At 45.2% G+C, this 23,422-nt stretch overlaps 1 protein-coding gene across 10 annotated transcripts in view; it reads left to right on the plus strand.

Annotated features, from left to right (window-relative positions):
• The window catches only part of Enox1 (ecto-NOX disulfide-thiol exchanger 1), a 564,401-nt gene that overhangs the window by 336,865 nt on the left and 204,114 nt on the right, over positions 1-23,422 (plus strand). For 9 of the 10 annotated variants that reach the window (XM_039094030.2, XM_039094034.2, XM_063274306.1 and 6 more), the window contains 2 exons: positions 20,440-20,583; positions 21,693-21,830. In XM_039094030.2, coding sequence (XP_038949958.1) covers positions 20,514-20,583; positions 21,693-21,830 — 208 coding nt within the window. In that variant the 5' untranslated portion in view covers positions 20,440-20,513. The remainder of the gene's footprint in view (positions 1-20,439; positions 20,584-21,692; positions 21,831-23,422) is intronic. The other variant, XM_039094033.2, reaches the window with a different exon arrangement.

A 23,422-nucleotide genomic window follows, 5' to 3' on the forward strand; every position in this document is an offset into this window, starting at 1 on the left:
AAGGCCAGGTGGTGAGGAGCCTGACTCCTGAAGGCGGCTGGCTACTCACAGGTCCCTAAATGAGGCACACCATGCCATGACAGAGTGAGGGCCAGGATAGACCAGGGATGCACTGTCTCAGAAGAGGAATTGAGAGGAACACTAGGCAAGAACCCTTACTGTGCTTTCCCAGGAAAGAAAACAGATGTGGGATTGGCTTGGCTAGATAATTTAAACAAATTCAGGAGTGAGGAACTGTCCCCATTGCCTGCAGTGCCTCATCCAGCCCCTGCATGACGCGGACAGAACTGTGGCTTAGCATGGAGAAACTCAGAATGAAAAGCATTGTGGAAGATGCTGGGCTCCTGACCTGTTGGTTCACATCTGTAGAGGGGCTCCCAAGTGACCTGATGTTGTCTGGAGAAACTGTCTATCCCCAGGAGAACCAGTTCCCTACGGCCAGGGTCCATAAGGCCACAGGCATCATCGTCAAAAACACAGGAAGTAGAGATATAAGAAATGCAGTGTGTGTGTGTATATGCGCATATGCATTCACATTCATAATGACTATTCAATGAGTCGGAGTGTATAGGAGAGCAGGATGTACCTATATACTATTAGGCACTGTTTTGGCTTGTGGCGATTTAGCAGAAAGAAACACTTTTAAATGATTAAAAACAAGCCTATCCTAGTGGAAGGCTAATTTACCAAGGGAAACTCTATGTGATATAAATTCAGATCCGAAGAAATCTATAGAGAAAATAAGGCTTATAGAAAGAAGCTAACCGAGGTTGTAGTAACAGGTAGAGGCCAGTGGAGGGGCAAGAGCAAGGGTTTGGGATCAGCAGAACTGGGCTAAGGGGAAGGAGAGGGCTGGTGTGCAGGGACCTTGGGGGCACCAAATGCAGAATCACCAAGCCAAGATCATGCCTGGCAGGAGATTAACAGTCCCCGATTCCCCATGCTTCCTGAGGGGGCGGAGTCTCAGAGTCTGAGCTCTTGGAGGATACTGGCATCCAGACAGTGAAGGGCCTTGGAGACCAGGTAAACATGGTAGGAAGCTGCTTGGATGTATGAGTGTGGTCCAAACCGAAGCCATCTGAACATGAGAGTTAAGCTTCGGCCTCGAGCTGCGAATCAAGCAGCCATTGCTTGCTTTCTTGTTTCTGTCCTCAACTATCAAATTGGATTATCAGTCTTGGAGATGCCTAGGTTTGCAAATGGCAAAGTTTAAGATCTTTCTTCCCAGAGGTCTACATTTACAAGTTATTTTTATAGTTTCAAACAAATCAGACAAATAAAACCTTCCCCCTGCCACGCGAAAGGACAGCTTGGGGTCATGGCTGAAGCCGCATTCTATACCACTGAATGGGTTGGCTTCTATGAGGCATTTAAATAAAATGGAAAACAATTTTAAAAACTGCCACACTTCTGGTAAATGTGGAGGAGGAATGCTGTAAACAATCAACAATTTGCTTTTATTTTCTATTAAACCGGAGTGGCTTTTTGCGTTGATATCGCTTACAGAATATAAAGTAAAATCCACCCACAGTCCACTTACTGTAAGAGCGCCCACAAAGAAAACCTCATTCCGAATCTAATTGTGGACATTGTTCCTTCATTAAAAATTCATAGGATTTGTGAATGTGTCACATAAGTACCGGTGTCTCCGTTATTCCCCAGCTCGTTTCCCCTTCCAGTTCTGATCAGAATTTCAAAATGCTCATGTCTAGAAAGGTGTTCTCTGAAGAGCAGCCAGAGGAAAATAAAATAAGGAAAGGAAGACATGAGGAGTGTAAAGAAAAACACTCAACAAGCAAACAGACTGCAGCCTCCGCTTGCTCCCTCGACTTACACAGGGAAACATACAGGGCACCCAACCTTACCTCTCACCCTGAATCACACAGCTGTATCTCAGCAACTCATGCGTGAGCCCGCAGAAGACTGAAGCAGAGCGCTGTTCCTCATCATTTCTATGCCAGGCTCTTTCTCCACTCAGACGGCCACACCAGAGTGCCAGGTCATGGATTGCTCTGTGCACGGTGTTTGTTACAAATAGATGAGACAGGGAGTTCTGTGCAGCCAGGGATGTTGGCAAAAATGTTGAGCCTCTCTCTTGCTTATGTATGTTGTTATACATTTGCACCAGGAATCACGGAATATATCATGTACCCTCGACAACGCTACTTTCAGTGGTAGGCTCCACATAGGACGACAGCCCCATAAAAATATAATTTTCCCATGAGTAGTAATGGTCGAAATGCAAGACATCATGTGCTCTCTCTCTCTCTCCTTGTACTGCCCGTCCTAAGGGCAGCCCCCACACAGTCCTGTGTAGTGTGTAATGCTGTACTCTGCTCATCTCTGAGTATAATCCTTCTACTTACCTGAGTTGCTGTAGAGCGGTGTACCGTGTGCGCTCGCAGCGAAGTACAAAACATGGAATCTACATCGCCCTTTGACCTGTACCATAAAGAACAGCTATAGAACCACAGACAGGGGGGTACTATGGAGCCATAAGCTAAAGGAAACAGAAAACACAGCATCTAATTCCTGTTCCAAAAGGGGTCACCACCACCTTCCAGGCACCTCACGTTTGCTTTGTCCCTTGGTTGCTCTAAGAGGCCATACAGGACGGCTGCCCTAGTCTGTCCTAGGCTTGTGACATCTACTCCATGATGATCACACCGTCACAGAATAGCACCATGTTACATTCCTCAGAACACATCCCTGCAGTTAAACCAGCTCCGACTGTACAGAAAAACTGGGGGCATAAACTAAGATCATAACTGAGTCTTCTGACGCGGTGATCATGTGGATGGAGGAGCGGGCTTCTCAGAACTTCATATATTACCTGACAGTGGTTGTACTATGGCTAATAAATTTCAGAAATCACCTCTTCTCCTCATGTAAACCTTTACATTTGAGCCCAGCAGGGAGCCTGCAGACTCAGAAACAATTTCAGCTCAGCACAACTTTGCTTAGGTTTTGATACAGCCCCAGCTAGGCCATTTTGCAGGATGTGTTTGCTGTTAAGTGACATATTCTCTAAGTTGCTGCCCTTTCTCTGTATCCTGATCAACTCGGTTCCCGAGAGTGTGATGTATCCTAAAGGTCTCCCCCCTGGATAGTCATCGTCCTGAATTCTGGGTGGTGGATTGAGACCTCAAGAGCACACAGCCACACTCCCCCCGAATGATCTTCTGCACCAAAAAGTTTACACAACCAAATGAGCAGGGCAGATTCCAAACCCCTGCCACACAGGCTCAGAGCACCTCATCCATCACCCTGCCAATAGTGAATCAACCCACAGGGTGGGCAGGTAAGCCGTGAGCACCAGAATACATACTTTCTGGAGGGTAGGAGAGGGTAAGTTGCAATAAAGGGTACTCAGGGAGCCTCCCTTTGTAAGATTTGTAGCGCCAAGTGATCAAGAATATCACCCTGGGATGACTGTCTTTGGAAGATCTGGACTTTAACTATCGAAGTATCAGTTCTCTGAAGTGACGCTTTGTTCTCTCAGCTCCTACAAAAGGCACCGTATGCTGACCCCTCCAGTGCCTCCTGAGAGGGGAAGTGTGCCCATAAAGTGGAAGAGCTCAGGAGAGTGGCCCACGGGGCCCCTGTGACGAAAGCCCTCCTGTCGCCACAGATTGCACTCCCAAGCTGATTTGCACACTTCATAGGAAAGGTAGAGAGAACAATGTCCCCAGACCAGTTTCTTTCCACCAAGACTGAAGGAGTATCTTCTTCAGCAATAGGTAATGGGAGATCTCTGCTTCAAGTTTGTCCCTTGGTAGCCAACAAGACTTGTGTTTCCAGAGTCCTTGGCACTGTTGGTGATCCCTTAGGATATTAATTATTATAAAATCTGGGTTCTCTGCCTTATTATGCTTGTGAATTCATAGTTCCCCACCCCCCATGCCTGTTTTTGTTGGTCTTGTTTATGGTTTATGTTGAAAGGGAAAATAAATCCCAGGCCTCGCAGCCAGCTGCCAGTGTAATGAGATTGCTTGTGCTAGAGACACTGTGCTGAGTCCAAGAGAGAGAAAACAGATTGAAAGGGAGAGGTTAGTGATGGTCTCACTTCACTTCCCAGCCCAGGAGAACAGTCCCAGGCAGTCCCAGATGACCACAGATTTACTCCCTGTCTCTCTGTCTCTGTGTCTTTCTATGCACGTAGATTTTATACATTTTACACACCAACCTATCTACCTAGCCCTTCCCTGATGCCCAGGCTCTCTTGAATGAAGGCGTCTCAATCCTGCAGTCTGCGGACTGCCCTCATGTCAGCACTTGCTGCTTTGAACACTCCGTGGACACACAGCCGAAGCTGTACAAACCATCATATTTCTTGCTTCACAGCACAGCTCTGGCTCTAGAAGGCACTAACTCAGCCACAACTACTTCAAATCAGCATGCACTGGACCGTTGGCCATCATTAGCCTTGATGAACTCTAGATGACCCTAAAGTCCTTTCCATAGTGGACAGAGGGAAAGACTTTCTTAGGTGACCCAGGAGAAGGCCCATGGCTGGTACCAGTACAGACCTCCACTTTCCAAAAGGACAGCCATGGTTCACGGAAGCATTCATAACACACCCCCTTGCCTGGCCTCATAGGGAGGCTGTTCAGCCGGCATTTTGAACCAGCTAAGAGATCCCCTCTTGCTCTTCCCTTGGAGACCTAATAACTGGCAGGCCTTACTGACCTGTGAATTTTTAGTAGCATGGGCTGAGCTAGTCACACAAGAAGATGCTAGAAGCAGCTGTAGAGTGGTAAGAGGAGCAAAGTTGTCAGAGGCCACTCCCCAAAGAACAGCAGTGCAGACAGTTAACAGGAAGCAAGATGGTGGCTGCAAATGCCATGAATGTGGCTGGGTCGAAAATGACAGAAAACGAAGACTGTAGAGACAGGAAGAGGGTCTTTTGTTTGTTTCGTTTTGTTTTAAGAGCCTCAATTGAGAAACAAGAGTCCAGGGTTGCTAGAACTGCTCCAGGAAGCTGTGGGGTCTTAAGGGCCAACTGGCTCAGGCATCCTTAGTCTACAAATGGTAATACTTGCTCCTCTTAGGCTATGGTTGCAACAGCCAAGGCCTGTTCACAGCAAGACTGACTGCCTGCTGACGGCTGCTACCAAACACTGCTCTTACTACAGCTGAGAGACAGAGATCACAAAAGCTGCTCCGTGTAGACGCTGAGATAGTTAAAGTCGAGAGCAATAATCCTCCGTCCTTAGTGCCGAGGGCCGTGTCTCTAGCTTCTGAACCTGGGAGCAGTAGGCTCCTAGGACACACTTAGTTCTGGGTCTGCCCATCCAGTTCCCCGGCCTTGGGAACTCAAGGGCCTTGGGTCATCAGCTGTGAGAGTTGAACTCAATGGTCATGTTGATGAAATTTAGACTCACTATAAAAACAAACCTCTGGGCATATCTGTGAGGGAGTTTCTAATTACGTTAATTGAGGTGGGAATTTCCTCCTCAATTTCCACGAGCTGGGAGCCTAGACTGCATAAAAAGGAGAAAGCAGGTCCAGCAGCAGCCATCTATTCCTTTCTGACTAGGAGACAGTGTAGCCAGTTGCCTCAAGCTGCCGCTGCCATGACTTTCCTACCATGATGACCTACACACTCCGCTGGAAGACAGAATAACCCCTGCCTCCTTCAGTTGCTCTTTTCCAAGTATTTTGTCACAGAAGTAAAAAACAAGTCACTGATGCACCAGCCCTGGGTAGCATCTAGTGACCTACTTAGCTTCTAGGCAGAACAGAGAGGTCAGTTCAACAGGTTAAGCTAAGCTAATCTCTAACATGAGACAAAGTCCAGTCTATGTTACAGGTCAACCCTAGGCCGACATCATACATGCTTAATCCTGCTTTTTCAATAAATGGACAATTATTATCTTGACATCAGGAAAAACATGTCCCTCAAGAAAGTATGCTTGCAGCAATGGCTGCTGATTGTCCCAGACCCTTTCACTTGGACACCTCTATGATGGCAGGAGAGCGTTTGAGAGGGCCACGAAGGGCCATGATAGAGTCAGACTTCCAGTTCTCATCAGACTACAGCTGTGTCTGCTGCAGATGGCTGTCTCTTGGTCCATTACTGATGGTGGCATTTTCAGGCTCAGACTCTGGCTTCTTTTGATACTGCTCAGGGCTCATTTCTCTGGCTTCATGCTACTCTCCTTGCTTCCCCCCACCTCTGTTCCCCCCCCCCCATATACCTTGTCATTTCCTTTTATAAGAAGGAAAGCATCTTCAAATACCTCATATACAAGCCCAGCAGTAAGTGGTTTCTTTCCCAGAACCTACATATGGGTTCGCTGTCTGTTTGTTTCCATGGAAGGCTCCTAACAGAATCTAGTTCACCATGGTGCAGGCATCGCCAGTGGGCTAGTACTTCTGGACCTTGAACGTGTTCTGCATCACTGCAAACTCTCTGAGGACAGAGTCTATAGTTTGCTCACCATTCTACTATTGATATTTACCATGGTGTCTCGTCTTCCGTAGTCACTTAATGAAGACCTCTAGAGTGGATGCATCCTTTGGGGTGGAAGTAACCTTCTATCCTAGATTGTTCTGTCCTCCTGCCAGTAAAACTTATAGGAGCTTGTTCTGTATTTTTGGTGGAAGAAACCTGTGTGCAGTGGTTCAATAGCGAGTAAGGTCAAGGCTAGGAACTCAATCCAGAGCTCTGCCATTATTTCTGATCTAGAGGAATGATCCAAGTCTTAGTCTTCAGAACTCTCTTTTCTTCTTTTCTTTTCTTTTCTTTTCTTTTCCTTCCTTTTCTTTAACAAGGCTGCAAACATTAGCCTCATAGATGGTTGTGTCCTATAGAATATTTTCCCCAAGAGATCCAGAATGTATGCTGCCTATTCAAATGGCATTGTATAGTAATGGTCATCTCCAGTGAGCGTCTCTAGAGGATGTGGCCAGCTGGAGGGAGGGTGTGAAGAGAGCAGTACCCTCTCAGTGTTTAAACTCTTTATTTGAGCTTATCACATGCAGGTTAAACTAAGCTAATCTCTAACATGAGACAAAGTCCAGTCTAGGATGCAGGTCAACCTCATGAAAATATCAGCCCCCGTCTCCCTTTCGATCAAAGAGGGCTGTGTCACTGCATCTTTATACAAGTGTCACAGCCAGAAGAAGGGCCGTGCATGGCTGGTGGCTGGGTATGGGAGCTCAGGCCTCAGAGTGATGACTGAGTGATGACCGAAATCCCTACTGACATAGAGCTCTGCGGCAGGAGATTATCTTTTAGCAAATCTGGAAATCAAGAGATTTGTTTCACGCTAACTATGTGTCCTAACTACTTTTGTTTACCTTAACTTTACCTGCTGGCAAAGCCCTTTTGCCATCCAGCTTGCTAAGTTGGTAGGTTGATTAAGTCCTTATTGTGCATACTAGTGAAACTACTGTCTTAATCAGCACAGTATTGGGGGTGGGGGGGGAGGCTGGTGAAGGGGATGGGGGGGCTGGTGAACGTTTGGAGCTGACAGACACCGGGGTACCCAATTGCTACCCCTTCCTGCACTGCAGTGCCCAACCACTGCTAGTCGCTGGTTATTTTCCCAAGTTATTATTTTGCAATAAACATCATCTCATAATAAACTGTAACATTTAGAATTGCTCAAGAATAAGAATATCAGAGGACCCGGAAGAACAGAAGATCTTTTTCATTAAGCCTAGAAAGGGAAAAATGTGATAATGCTAGTGGGAATTCTCTCCGAATATTTGTTTAGGTTGGGTTTAAGCCATCTAGCTGTGAAAATAAACCACGGTAACAGTAGCAATATACTGTAATTCCCACAAAGCATATTCAGCATAATTTCTCTTTTTTTATAAATAATAAGACCATAAATAAATATGATTACACTAAGCTGACATGAAATTATATTCAGGACCCTGGGCCTCATGTTTTTCTCTCATATCTGTGTTTTGCAAGCTTAGTGCTGGCCTGCTCCTGGCTCTGCTCTCCTCTCCCGCCTTCCCTAGGTCTTACCTGCAGATGTTTAAGAAGTTTATGGACACATAACTGGAGGCGGGGTGGGGGATGGTATTTGACCTTGCGCTGAGTTTGGTGAGTGGAGGGGAAGTAGAACTTGATCTTACAGACTGTCAGTCGGCAGGAAACTGACGGTCAAACCCCGCAGAGCCCAGCAGCCTCCCAACCCCAGGTCTCACCCCATATCTTACCACAGGTATGAATGGCATCCACATCTGACGATACAATTGCCCTACAGGAGTTCTGCATGAGATTTTGATAATTTTGCTTTTGAAATTATGCTAAAAGCCAGCTCTGATTTCTCCATAATTGTTCAGACTCAGGAATTCTGCAGAGCAAGAGGGCGTGCTGACAAATGATTTCCAACTGCAACGACTTTCATCTGAATGCTAAATTTGACAAGAATTGTCCTAATACAAAAGTTATGAGTATTTAATGAAATAATTCTTTATTTTAGGTAATAGGCTTTTTATTGTATGCTAGCGAAAAACATGTTTAGGCCTCCAACATCACTGTGGCTATCTTACATATCAAGTGCCCAACTGCTAATGTAGCCATAGTAAAGAGAAGTCAGGGGTCCCTTTTATATACGGTAAGTAGGGAAATGTTCTCCTTGAGGAATCTAGTCTTCCAGATGCTATTACTATGTAGAAATTCCATCTGCCTTTGTTTAGGTAGGGTTTCTCTTTTTTCTTTTCTTTCTTCCTTCCTTCCTTCCTTCCTCCCTTCCTCCCTCCCCCTCTCTCTCTTTTTTCCTTTCATTCTTTTTTTCTAGGTTTTATCAAGACAAGGTTTTTCTGTGTAGCCCTAACTGCCCAGAACTCACTCTGTAGGCCAGGCTGGCCTTGAACTCAGAGATCCGCTTGCCTTTGTCTCCAGAGTACTGGGAGTAGAGGTGTGTGTCACCACTTCCCAGCTTCTTTTTCTTTTTGATTTATTTCATATTCCTTGACAGTTGCATGAGTGCATACAGTGAGCTTTTGCCTCCCTTCCTCTGTATTGCCCTGACTCTTCCTCTCATCTCCTGCTGAATCCTGCCTCCCATGAAGTCTCCCTCTTAATTTCATGTAGTGTGTGTGTGTGTGTGTGTGTGTGTGTGTGTGTGTCCCACATTAGAGTTCCCTCGTAAACATGGGTGGGAGGTTATTTACTGAAACACGACACGGCAGCTTAACGTTGACTACAGCACAGGCGAAAGTCACACCCCTTCTAGCAGCCACTTTGAACTGTCCATTCTCACTGAGGGAAGGGCTCGGCCTCAGGATGAAAGGTTGTCTGGCTAGATCTTGTGTAGGTCTGACGCAAGCAACTGTAGCTACTGAGAGGTCACCAGTCCATCGGTCATGTCATATCCAGAAGACAGGGTTTGGCAGTAGTCCTGCTGAACCTCGGCCTTTTACAATCTTTCTGCCTCCTCCTCTTCTATCTCTCCCCCCTCTTCCTCTTCCTCCTCCTCTTCCTCTTCACCCTCCTCTCTTCCTCCTTGGTGTTCCCTGGTGGGGAGGTAGGGTGTAGGTGTCCCACTGAAGGCCAAACACCCCATATATTCTTACTCTCTGCACTTTGAGTCATGAGTCTTTATAGTGATTGCTGCCTACTCAAAAAAAAGTTCTCTAACCAGGGCCGAGAGCCACACTAAGTGATGAGTACAGAGTTTAAAAGGCAGTTTGATTTTTTAGCAAACTCATAGTAGTCAGTTCCTTCCTGGGACTTATGACCTTCCCGGCTATGGATTACTGCGTGGGTTTACAGCACTAGGCATGACTTTGCCCTGTGGAGTTGGCCTGCAGTTCAATCAGAAAGCCATTGATTGTCCCCAATCAATTGCACCAATGGGCCTATCTCCCCAGACTGGCTGTTATTGTAGCTGGCAGAGTTCACAGCTGACTAAGACTGCTAATGGACTTTTCTCCCCCAGGCAGCCCGCAAAGCACCTTTCAGCACTATAAAAGCTAGCCCGCAGGGAGAACACTTCCAACATCGTGGTACCAACATCACGGTCTTACTATCAAGTTCTGCTAGGCAACCAAGAGAAGCAACTATAGCCTCTGTTGTCTCGGGAATCTCTGGGACCACCCTGAGCAATTTGTAGGGAGGTCTTCCCCAGTTGATACTGGGATTTTTGTTTCATAACTTAGGCACTGGAAGGAGCATTATCCTGTGTAAGGTACACCCAGGAAGCTCCTCTCGGAGCTGTATTTTTACTGAGCACCCTTAGTATCAGTTAGCCTTGCCCCATCTCCTCCTCTCTACCTTCCCAATCCTCTCATCACTCAAACCTCCTGCCGCAGCCCTTCCCTTTTACTTCTTCCTATAAAAAAGGTCACTTGACAGTGATTAAGGGAACAGTCCCTTAGGCTAATGTCCCCTCTTGTAGATTCGGAGGAGGAGTCTTACTTGGGAAGATAAGGGTGGAGGGCCCTGCATCTACAGCCTTTATAGAATCCTAGGCAAGCTAGGAAGGGCGGCCCTGTTAGAACTTTAGCAGCAGAGTGTCGCAGTGACCCCAGCCCTGCCTCGATGCCAGTGCTGTTCCTTGAACATTATTCAGTGTGTGGCCAAGGATGACCTTGCATTTCTGATTCTGCTGCCTCCTGCACTTAGATGGGAGGGTCACAAGCTTCACTCCATGCTAGTTTTACATGGTACTAGGGATCAGGATTGAATCTGTAGTTTTGTACACTCTAGGCAAGCATGCTAGCCACTGAGCTCCATCCAGCTCCAGGTCCAGGGCAGTCTTTCTAATTTCTGAACCACTTACAGTCCTAGAGTCTAGAACTGCTTCTGTTCTATCCACCTCCAGCCTTAGAAACCTGACTTTTCTCAGGCCACCCAGGCCTTCCTCTTCCCCCAGACATCTCCACGTAGTCCTGCTTAGAACAACCACCGTCATCACCAGACGCTTAACCCATTTAATCAGACTGCTCCCTGCCAACTGAGAATCCTCCAGCAAATTCTCTCCTACATTTCCAACAGGCTTTGTGTCCTGTTCGTTTCCCTAAGATTGCTGGGAAGCTTTCTGTGTAGCCCACCATGAAGTAAGCACACTGACTGGGAACTGCGAAGTTCACCACCTTACCCACTTGTTACTTACCAGAACAAAGGCCACAAGGTCATTTGAAGAACAGAGAGCGAGGTTATCTGATGGTTTAGAGGAAGAGAAAGCTAACCTTCTGGCCTGGGGCAGTGCATTGGAAAGACGTGAGCTGCTGTGTCTGTAAGTCCCGGGGCATCTTGGCTGCAGGGCTAATGCTTAATTCATTGGGCTGCAATGGCCTCCTTAAGAACCCATTAGCTTAAAGAGTAACTAACTTGTTCTCTGTGACTCGACTAATGGTAATGTTAAGCAGGATGCGCCACTGGTTCAGGCTGGCCAGGTCTGATCTGGATTTTATAGCGGGTAGATTTCCACAGACTAAAGGCTGTGCCCAAGGCCTTCTGGAAATAGATAACTCATTTACCAGGGTTTGCAGCAATTTAAGGGTCAGGTATTTACCCGGGACAATTAAAATGTTTCACTCTGTGTCTTAATTTGTTTTCCACCCATGGGCCAAGGTATAAAAGGAACACATAATGAAAACCCTGAGCCACCCACAGCAAATGTAGGGTCTATCCTTATTATTATTATTATTATTATTATTATTATTATTATTATTATTATTATTTGTAAGAAGTTAATAACGTTTGCAGAAAATGTTTTCTGTGTATCAGTGTAGCTGAGAAGTATGTAACAGATATTATCTTTTCATAGTATATATGTATAACGTTATTGTTTAATGTGCTTGCCTATGTGCTCTTGTATGAAGGATTCATGTCTCTTGATGGTTTTATCTTCCAAGCCTAGAAGCCACCTGAAGTCTCGCTCAGACATCGCTTCCTTTCTCTACAGGAATCTTTCCCTGGTCTCTTGCTCAATTCCAACAGCTCGTGGCTTTGCCCTTGCAGGGAAAGCTTGCATTTACCCATAGCTTTTTGTTTGGTCTGCTCCGTGGAGCCACTCACATGTGAGTGTAAAAAGAAAACAGAGTGGGAGTTCAGAAAGGGTTTACCAGTGACAGGGAGATAGCGAGGCCCTTGTTTATGTTCATACATGTATCTATGACTTGCTTAGATGGCATGCACAGCCGATAACCTTCTTCCAGGGAGAGCTGGCTCATTTTCCTAAGGCTGCCCATGCAGCTGGCCTGAAGCCAGAAGTCAGATTTAGCTCTCTTCCCCAGGTGAGGGGATAGGTAGAGAGGGATAATCCCAGAACTGTTTGAAATGGTGGGCAGTTACTCATCATCTCCAGCTATGAATGGGAGTGCTGTCAAGAACATTTTGGAGACTTCTGTACTGGGAGAAATCGGAACTGATGAATTTCAAGTACCATATAACTCTGTATCCCAGTGCTCTGTGAACCAAGGGGTGTTCATCATGAATCCCAGGAGCTCGACTGTAATGAGGGCTCATCAATCCAGGGTTAGGTTTCCCGGTAATGGTGCTTCTTTTAGTAACTCACTCGCCATTAGGGTAGAGCAATGGTAATTGTTTTAATATTGATATATTTAGAAGGTAGAAAGCAAACCAAGAGAACAGATGGTGTATGAAGGTTGCTGACTGACATCTGTCCATGAGAGGGCTGGTTAGACTACTGTATTTTCCACAAATAATCTTCACATATAACTTTGCCCTTTCTTGGAAACCTGAAGTAGTCTTTGTGTGGAAGGTCATGGATTTTAAAAACTGCCTCTAGAGACTGAAAAGTTACAAAGGGTCAAAAGAGCATCCAGGCCTTCTCTCCTTTCTGTTTTTAATGGAGAGAGCAGTGCTTTTTTTCCCCTGAAGGTCTCAAGATTGCTTTCTGAGTATTTGTTCAATCCAGAAATATGAATGCAGGCTTTTTGAAAAGCAGAGGCTTCCTGAGAAAAATAATTGTACCTGTCATTTCTCTAAAACACACACACACACACACACACACACACACACACACACACACACACACATACACACAGCGGCAGACACGGGTTGGGGGAAGAGAGAGTATGCGTGTGGTGTTGAATAGAATCTTTCTTGCATCCAAAAGTAATTGAATTTGCTCTTCTGCCCATGTTTGTTCATTTACATGGACACACAAGTCTCTGCTGGCCACGTTATTAGGTTGTGTGGTCTCAGAGGAGCCCTGCCTTCTTGCCTGGCCATCTCTGTACGCCCTCACCCTCAAGACAAGGCAACATGGCGAGGGTGAGGTAATGCCTCACCCATTGTGTGATCATTACTTCCCTAAGATAAAAGGAAGATGATTTGCAGCTTAAAATTGGCTGCTTGACAAAGTAGAAAATGGAGGATATAATCATAGTCCCCATAATGGAATTTAGTGTTTTAGAACTGGCCAGGTCTGCTTTTCATCTTCTGTGGTCCATGCCAAATTGAAACTCTCCTTTCTTCCAATGATTTCACCGCCTTCCTGCTATATACATTTATGCCTCTGTCATGTTAATGTACTTCTTAGTGGGCCTGGAGATGTGGTTATTTATAGGTCTGAGCTCATTTGAATAGCAGCTGAAAGAAACCTCACCAAGGGAATGAACCGTGGCACCTGCCCTTGACCCTGCTCTGGTCACCAAGGACGTGTGGGACCTGAAATCCCTGTAGATAACTTCTTGAGGGCACCAAACATTTCTTTCCGACTGTTTTTCCTTGTCACGAGTCCATCTGCATTCTAGTTTTCAAGGGACATTCTCCCTACCATGTTCTTCAGCTTTCAAGGCCCCCAGCTTTGGGGTTGAATTCTATCGCTGAGCTCTTTGGCATTTGATGTCCCCCTTTCCCTATTTTTTCTTTCCTTTCCTCTTCTCATGCATACATGTATCTGAAAGTGTATATCTGTACAGTATTTATGTGGAGGGAGGTGGTGGAGAGAGCCTGCCATGTTTTATGTCCTTGCTGGCCATTGACAAGTGCATTTCGTCATCCCAAGTGTAGTGTTGACCGTACAGCAGCGAAGGGGAGAGTTAACTATGTGCAGACTTAGACCCCTTCTCCCGGGAGGACTCAGGTAGAGGGGGAGCTAATGGGCCTGTGAAGTGAATGGGAGCAGAGAAGAACCGTTGTGTAACCCCTGTGCCTTAAAGAGAAAACTGAAGGAAAAAAAAATACACAGAATAGATATGACACCTCTTCCTGAGTACACTGTGATGGAAATGTCTAACCCGACAGTTTTGAAAAGTCTGAAGTGATCTTATAACTGTACAAGTAAAAGGGAGGAAATTAAAAGATGGCGTTTGAGTCTGCGAATTTGAAAGGAGCTGTTACCCAATCAAATGCCCTCCCTGGAATCCTCTCTGCACAGCAGTGACCTCTGTTTCTCCTTTTTTATCCCTAAGGATGAGCCTCCTGGCTGTGGTTAATAGAGTATTATTACTTCTAATAAGTAATAAGCAGGGGAGCCGGAGAGCTGGCTCCGCCATCAAGAGAACTCGTTGCTCTAGGGCAAGGCCCTGGTTTGGTTCCCAGTACCTGCGTGGTTACTCACAACCAACCACCCATAGCTCCAGTTCCAGGGACCCTGCTACTGGCCTTTGACTCTTCCCACACCAGGCGTGCACATGGCACACATACATGTATGTGCAGGCAGACCTAGGCACATAAGACAAGTAAATGTAAAGTTTCAAGTATTTTACCGCTTAAATCTTCCCGTTAATTTGTTCTATCTCAAACTGCCCACCAAAACCTTAGTTTTATTCTTTACCACTAATTAGCATATAGCGGTCATTAATAAGCAGTCAGAATCTTGTGTATTTACCAGACTTTAAAAACTTTTATCATTTTTTCATCTAGGATCTTAGGGTGTATCTATCATCCATCTCTTCGTCACCACCTTCAGGCTATTTGCCGATACTCACGAGAATTAGGAAGCAATACAGAGTTTGCAGTTACTTCTGCCCTTCAAGGTGGGCAAACGTGGTGAATCTTCGTCATCCTGAGCTTAGAGTTGATTACTGAGTGTGGCTAGAAAGGAGTGCCACCGTGGGATACAGGGGAGAGTCCACATCTTCTGCCTTCCCCCATTAGAATACCAATGGCATCTTTGTCAGGGTCCCCGAAATTTACATTGTATACTTTCCTGTGAATCACCTGATACTCAGTGGCCTAAGATAGCGACTCATCTCTAAGTCTGCCCCCCTTTGCTGGCGACTGTCACTGATCCCTTCCTTATCCCTCTAAAAGGTGTCAGCTTTTGTGTGTTCATATCATGGTTTTGGCTGTTGCTGCTTGTCTTGTTTTTGAGTGTTCACATGTGTAAATGTGGTTTTCTCCTTCCTTCTTTAGTTTTTGATGTGTGTGTATAGATACATGTCTTGTGTGTGTATGGGTGTCCTCAGTTATGTATCTCTGTGCACCATGTTCATACAGCGACCATGGAGGCCAGAAAAGGGCATCACATTCCCTAGGACTGGAATTACAGATGGTTGGGAGCCACCGTGTGGGTGCAGAGAATCAAACCTGGATCCTCGTGAAGAGTAGCCAGTGCTCTTAACTGCCTGCTCACCCATCTCTGTTTCCCTCCACCATCTCCCCCAACCCCCTTTAAGCAATGCTTGAAGAGCAGTTTCACTCTGTCCCCAGATTTTCAGGTTCCTCTCAGCTCCGGAGCAGTAAAACACTCAACCATAGAGGTGAATTGCTCTCCTCAGAACCAAGGGAGAAACACTCTGTAGAGCTTGTCTGTGTTTGTGAAAGGAAAACAGACTTTATAAAAAAATGTAAAGCACACAGCTTTCCTGTTGTTCTTTAATGGGAAGACTGCTCTGGGCTTCCCCGGTTCACCTAGAAGAAGAAAGACTCCTCCCTTATTATCATAGACAGTTGTTTTAAAAGCATGACATTAACATATGAATAGCATATGTCTTGTGTAATATCCCATCATTTTAATCTATGAAATGTCTATACCTGAAGATGGTGTCCTCCTGCTGGATACCAGCATTAGATATATTCTTGGTGATAGAAAAAAATGATTTAGGGATGAAAGTACAGGTTTTTACTCCATACATAAACGATAAGTAATAAAGCCTTCTAACAAATAAGGTCTTGCCTATCATGTGATGTAAGTTTGCTTTGATCTCGTTTCTTTTAAAGACATTAATAAAACTGATTCTCACACTGTATTGATTTCTCTTTTAAAGTAGGTATGAGTCTAAGGGAGTAAGTAGGTCAAACAAATCTATCTTTTTTAATCCAATATTTTCAAAACCTAACTGATTTTTGCCCCATCTAATAGGGAGCTCCTTTTTGTGGACAGGCACGGGTGAACTTGCGTCTTTGGATATTTGTTCTTGATATGTGGAGAGTTAGGAAGGTCTGTGGGAGCACCCCATGTGTCTCCTAAACTGTAGCACTTTCGTAGGCTTGACGAGAATGAAAACATTTTTGCTCGTTTGATATGGCCCTGTGAAGAACTGAGCGAAAATATATCTTGTTAAAGATTTGGGAAATTAGGTGTTAGATTTTGGCCTTCGGCGTGTTTCCCTGAAGAACAGGTTGGAGGTCCATTAATGCCCAGACAGAGCTTTCCTGTTACCCTTGACAGTCTGTGCATTTGAGTGCGTTGTAATAACAATCTCTCAGTGAAACCTGTGAGCAGAAACCACCAATCTCATAATTTGTCCGGGAGCTCTTAAAAGCTTCTGTATCTGCATAGAAAGAAAAAAAAAGCCAGAGAGGAAAAATGCATCTTCTATACGGAGTTATTTTACAAGGGCTGTGGGGAATGAAATAGCCTGCTACAATTTAGGTGTGGTACAGAAAACTAGGGCAACACTTACTTTTAGAAATATCAAGTGTTATTCACTGTTTTATAATTAATTACATAATTATACACCAGAACACAAAGATCCCTGGATACCTTAATAGAAACACTGCAACTTCCAAATAAAATAACAATAATTATCACCTACTGTATTCAGAGTACTTTATTAGCTGAAAATCTTAACGCCCCATATCTGTGCGTAAATAAACGTCATTAAGGATATTAATCTTTCCAATAGTTTAGAAATGAGAAAACCAAGGCAAAGAAGTTGGTTGGAACGATCAATTAAGCATCCTGGTCTTGAATGATTTGGAGAGGCCAGAGTCACCAAAAACATTCGGCATTAACAAAGGACAAGAGTCACTCTTGCACTCATTTATAAGTTACCAGGTTGTAATTAAGATTTGCAACATTCCCCTTTGTTCAAGCCCACACGACTCAGTTTAAAATGTAACAGTGGTATCCTGGCAGTCCTGACAATTTGAAGTACCTGGTAGGGATGAACTTCCTTCGGGACACCATTCCAGGTACCTGATAGCTACATGAAGTTGTACGCCATTAAAGCCATTGGGCTGTGATACTGGCGAGCTAAAATAAACCAAAAGTCACAGAGTTCAGGATAGGGATAAATGAAAGTTTACAAACCACATCCTGCTAATAAAGCACTCTCTTTGAAATAGTAGTCCTTTGTTAAGGTGGCTGTGAAAGATACAGAATGAGGCCACGCCCCCTCCCCAGGGCCTTCGGTGCTCCTCTCTAGAGCCATAGCCACCTCAGTGAGCATTGCCACCAGAACAGACAGTGTGGAGCCAAGACAAGCTAATGCCGTCCCTGAAACACTGTAGAAAAAAGTCAAGGTTAAGCATAGCCAGAGAGGCTCTAGTCATAAAGCCGATAAAGTAAGGAGATACTCTCTGATAGAGTGTTCCAGAACTGCAAACTCGTTAGACAGGGGGAACTGCGTGACTGATGTCCATTTGTGGACATCCGAGCTGGAGGAAGGGAGCCAACTTCACTTCATTTAGGGAGCCAAGTAAGACAAATAGTGACCTTGTGACAATCCAAGGCTGCTCCACTACAGGAGAAGAATGAGACAGGCCCGTCTGGCTCTGCCTTGGTGCCCGGAAATGGTTGGAGCCAAGAGAAAAGCACTCTGAGTTTTCACCGTGGTGCCAGTGAGTGAGAGCTGCAGGGCACACACTCAGGCTTGCTCCAGATTTGCCGAACTTGGTTTATATGGAAGGATCTGTCCTGTGGTATTCGTCGCCCAGGGTAATTGCGTAAGCAACAATGCACAAGCACATTCTGCATTCATTAAGAAGCAGTGTTTAAAAGAAAGGTTTGACGTATACGTTCTGAATACGGTTTGCTCCCCAAACTGGAGTCACCCACGGCTCAGTGATAGGAAATTGGGAGACAAATTCCCCAGCATCTCCTTTGGTCCCTTAATGATAGCTAGAGGTCAGTTGAACTACCGAAACCTTGTGTACCTATCCGTGAGACACGGAGACCCAGGCTTGCGTTTGAATTGCATAGCTAGCAAGAAGCCACATGGCATCATAGTGTTTACTAAGGAGTAGGGCTACTGATGCTTGCTTGCCCTTAGAGTCCAGGAATTTGTAATATGCAAGCTTCATACTATACTCAAAAACTACAACATTTACTTCTAAAAGTATGAACAAAAATTGACCAGGGGTAAATTTATATGTAAATAAAAAGATATTCAGCCTCAGTTGTCATCTCAGACAGAGATAGGCAAAGCGTCATCGGGCTGCTCCTCTAGGTTTGTACCCGGCAGACATGCACTTGGGCTGTGAATATGCACGTGGTTAGCCTTTGCCCTTGAGAGGCAGGGGAAAGGCACAATCTCATAGCCAATGGCACAGAGAGCCCCTTTATAACTTTACTGTACGTCGTATTCTCGTTTATCTTTACTACAAAACACTTTGAGTATATAAAACACATAGCTCTTTATAAATATAGCATAGACACATGCCATGCATATATAGGCGTGTGTGTGCCTGTGTGTGTGTACCTGTGTGTGTTTGTGTGTGTGTGTGTGTCTGTGTGTATGCCTCTGTGTGTGTGTCTATGCCTGTGTGTGTGTTTGCTTGTGTGTGTGTGCCTGTGTGTATGTGCCTGTGTGTATATGCCTGTGTGTGTGTCTATGCCTGTGTGTGTGTGCCTGTGTGTGTTTGCTTGTGTGTGTGCCTGTGTGTATATGCCTGTGTGTATGTGTATGCCTGTGTATGTGTCTATGCGTGTGTGTGTGTGTGTGTGTGTGTGTGTGTGTGTGTGTGTCTATGCTGGTATGTATGTATACCTGTGTGTGTGTCTATGCCTATGTGTGTATGCCTCTGTGTGTGTGTATGCCTCTGTGTGTGTATGCCTCTGTGTGTGTATGCCTCTTTGTGTGTATGCCTCTTTGTGTGTGTGCCTGTGTGTGTTTGCTTGTGTGTGTGTGTGCCTGTGTGTGTTTACCTCTGTGAGTGTGTGCCTATGCCTGTGTGTGTGTCTATGCCTATTTGTGTGTTTGCTAGTGTGTGTGTGTGCCTGTGTGTGTGCGCCTGTGTGAGTATGCCTGTATGTGTGTCTATGCCTATGTGTGTGTGTGCCTGTGTGTGTGTGTGTGCCTGTGTGTGTGTGCATATGCCTGTGTATATGTATGTGTCTGTGCCTCCGTGTGTGTGTGTATGTGTGTGTGTGCGTGCCTGTGTGTGTTTGCTTGTATGTGTGCCTGTGTGTGTATGCCTGTGTGTATGTGTATGCCTGTGTGTGTGTGTCTATGCCTCTGTGTGTGTGCGTGTGTATGTGTGTGCCTGTCTGTGTGTAGGCCTGTCTGTGTGTGTGTGTGTGTGTGCCTGTCTGTGTGTAGGCCTGTCTCTGTGTGTGTGTGTGTGTGTGTGTGTGTGTGTGTGTGTCTATGCTGGTGTGTATGTATGCTTCTGTGTGTGTGTGTGTGTATGCCTCTGTGTGTGTGTATGCCTCTGTGTGTGTGTGTGTGTGTGTGTGTGCCATATAATGCTAAGGAAAATTTGGACCAAACAAATTTGGGCCAGTCAAATTCATCACCTTTAGAACTGAAAAACAAACGCTTTTGCCTCTGCCACTGCAGCCCTGTAGATTTCTTACCAGACAGTCCCTGCCATTCTTTTATGCTTGGCTTTTCTAATAATTTAACAGCCTTACAGAAAAAAAGAGTTCCTGCTTTTTTTATTCTCCCTCCCCACTTTTTTGTCCTCTTTGAATACATTTCACAGACGGCCGTCTTCCAAAATAACAACATCAATTAATTTTTTTTTAACTTGAAAAGAAATCGCGTTCACCCTCGTCTGTCCTGGCTATTGGTGTGCAGTGTGTGGAAGAGGCTGTGTGGGCCCTGATAAGGCCCATAAGCAAAGAGGCTGCGGCAGGAGACTAAGCCCTAACACACTCAGTGCTGCTGTTTCCTGAGGCGGCCTGGGCCAGGTGAGGTGAGTTGACCCATACATCTCCTGAACAAAGAGAATCTGTGCACTGCAGGTCGGGGCAGAAGCACCTTCAGGTCTATGCCTGGCTGCTGGAAGTGGATCTTCGTGGATGGTTTTGTGTTTAAATAGACAATTGTCTTCTTCAGGAAGTGCACTCCCTTCTCTATGACCCACAATCTCCTCCTCTTTTGCAGAGTCCAATGGTCTCCGAGAGGACCCTCCACTCAGCTGTCAAAGCACCCCAGCGCCCCAGGGTGCTTGCAGTTCAATGGTAGATGCAGCTGGATTTGAGAGCATCGCACAGTGTCCTCAGGAGCTTCATCAGATGATGGCTGCAGGTAAACACTGGTGGCCCGTGGGAGACACAAGCAAGAGTTTTTCCATTTATACCAGGAAAGCTTGCTCGGTTATGAAAATCCATGTTGAATCAGGGGCCAGAGCCTGGGAAAGGAGGGGACTGTGAAACTCAAGCGGGAAAATAGTGTAAAATCAAGTTTAACATGGTTTTCTGGTTATCTTTTTTCTGTTTAATTTCTGCTATTTGTTTTCTAATTTTATTTACTGATTTTATTAGCCAGTATTTACTTAAGAGAGAGAGAGAGAGAGAGAGAGAGAGAGAGAGAACAAGGAGAGGTTTGTGAGAGGGGCTAGAGGGAAGAAAGAGAAGAGGAAAAGTTAAAAATATAATCTTAAAAGGCAAAAGAAATATTTTAAAAAAGGGAATATTCTAAAAAGGTCATTTTAAATAGATTGATACATTTCCTTCAAGCATGGTTCTGAACCTTCCTAATGCCGTGACCTTTAATACAGTTTCTCATGTTGTGGTGACCCCTGAACCATAAAATTTATTTTTGCTGCTGCTTTATAAATATAATTTTGCTACTCTTATTAATTGTAGTGTAAACATCTGTGTTCTCTGATGGTCTTAGGCAACCCGTATGTGAGGGTCATTCAGTGACCCAAAGGGGCCTCCATCCACAGGTGGAGAACTGCTGCCTCGGAGGCTTTTGCTTCAGTGATCGCCTCACTGGCTTGGCCAGGACTTGTTCTATTCCTTGACAACTGTTTTCTTGTTTAGAGGGGTTGCGGGCCCAACATAATCTTTAGAAACTGACACATTATCCTTCTGGTTCTGCTAGACAGTTAACTTACCAGTGCTTTGTCTAGGAAAGTGACTCTTCACAGTCTCTAGGCCATGCCTCGAACAATTCAGACGCCATGTCACGAAGCTTCTTTCTAGAAAGTTCCTCGGAAGCACTTCTTCACGCTTCCATCTCTATGCTCTTACATCCGGAGAAATTATTGTGTAGTATAGATTACAGTGCTTTAAAAAAAAGAAATGTCTTAGCAACGTGCTAAGTGAAGCCCCGTGTCTTTAGGAACTTGCTTTCCTTTAAAGGGAAGAGCCTTGCCTGTCCACACTGAGCTGAGTCTGTTTCTCCTGCAGCAGCTGATGGTTTGGGGAGCATCGCCCTAGATACCACGCAGCTCAACATGTCCGTCACCGATCCCACAGCCTGGGCCACAGCTATGAATAACTTGGGCATGGTTCCTGTGGGGTTGCCTGGACAGCAGCTCGTGTCTGGTAAGCTTTCTCCTGGTTTCAAAGATACTTTGCAAGACTGCCAAGCACTGTGGGTGACAGGTGTTCTGTGGTAATCTCCCTCCAGGCCGGTGTTGAATATGGCCTTTGGTTTCTGACCTGGCCGTGTCTGGCTGGCTGCATTAGAGATTGTTTTCCTCTGCGCTCTGCTTTTCGCAGACACAGCAACTTGATACACAGCGCCGCTTTTGATACACACACAGCACATCTTCTCTCCATAGCCTGTGGCGGCGGTAGGTGGGATGGCTGACACCTGCTTCCCACTTTGTGGAACTTAGTCTTGGACATCGTCCTGTTTGACCACCATCTCTGAAGTCGCTCCCATGTTTGGCTGCTGATCTTGCTCATGGTCCCACGTTACAAACAGGGACATTGAAGATGAGTATCGAAGGTCACTCTTCCAGCCTTGAAGTGACATGTGTAGGAACTCAGCTCAACTGACACTAAATTCAGACTCCATTGCCCATCACACCTTGAAATAGTAATTCAGAGCAGCCGATAGATGGCATATTTAGAAATACCACGAAGTCAGAGGTCATTGAAAGATTTCACCACTCAATTTCTCTGTGTTTATTGAGGGTTTTATGTGAGCTTTGTAAAATAGGCTTTGAAAAATAAAATTTATATATACATATATAAATATAAACACACACACACACACACACACACACACACACACACATCAAAAGCCATGTCTCCATAACTTGAAGTAGAAACGTGACTGGTGGTAGGAACCAAGCCGATATGCTTGGGTTCCGTGGTGAGTGGTAAAGGTTTTGTGTGGCGGTTTGCTGGTTCGTCTGTGGGGCTCTGAGGGAATTGGTGATCAGATTGGAAACCGGCGTTGTCTGTGGAGATGGTGAAACTCACGTCTACCCATTCACTCAGCAAATAGTCACGGAGGCCCTGATGGGTACACAGGCCTCAACAGTCATCAGATAGGCTGGTCCCCATCCTCCTGGGGATGTGCCTTGATGGGAAGACCACTGTGACTATACTACAGGATGTGTTTAAACAGCAGAATAATTGTCTCTGTCCACCAAGTCCAGACATGGTGGATGTATGTACTGAAGAGGAGTAGGGGGTTGTGGGGATGTGGGATCCTGTCTACAATGCTAAGTTCCATCTGTCCTTCATCCTTTCCCTCCTTCCTCTGTCCATCTGTCCCTTACTCTCTCTCTTCCTATATCAATGCCTCCATCTGTCCCTTCCCTTTTTGTCAATGATGTTCACAAAAACAAACAAACAAACAAACAAACAAAACCCTAAATTAGCTATATTGAGTTATATGTAGGCATATATTTATGGTTTCTTTTTTACATATTTAAAAGTCATTTATGGACTGGAGAGATGTCTTAATGGTTAAGAGCACTGAGTGCTCTTCCAGAAGTCCTGAGTTCAATTCCCAGAAACTACATCTGTAATGGGATCCCATGCCCTCTTCTGCTGTGTCTGAAGACAGCTACAGTGCACTCACACACATTAAATAAATAAATCTTTAAAAAGCCATTGTAAAAAGTCATTTTATGTGTATCAGTGACTTGCCTGCTTGTAACTCTGTGAACTACATGCGC

This window comes from Rattus norvegicus, chromosome 15 (genome assembly GCF_036323735.1).
Source record: "Rattus norvegicus strain BN/NHsdMcwi chromosome 15, GRCr8, whole genome shotgun sequence".
In the NCBI taxonomy this organism is placed as follows: domain Eukaryota; kingdom Metazoa; phylum Chordata; class Mammalia; order Rodentia; family Muridae; genus Rattus; species Rattus norvegicus.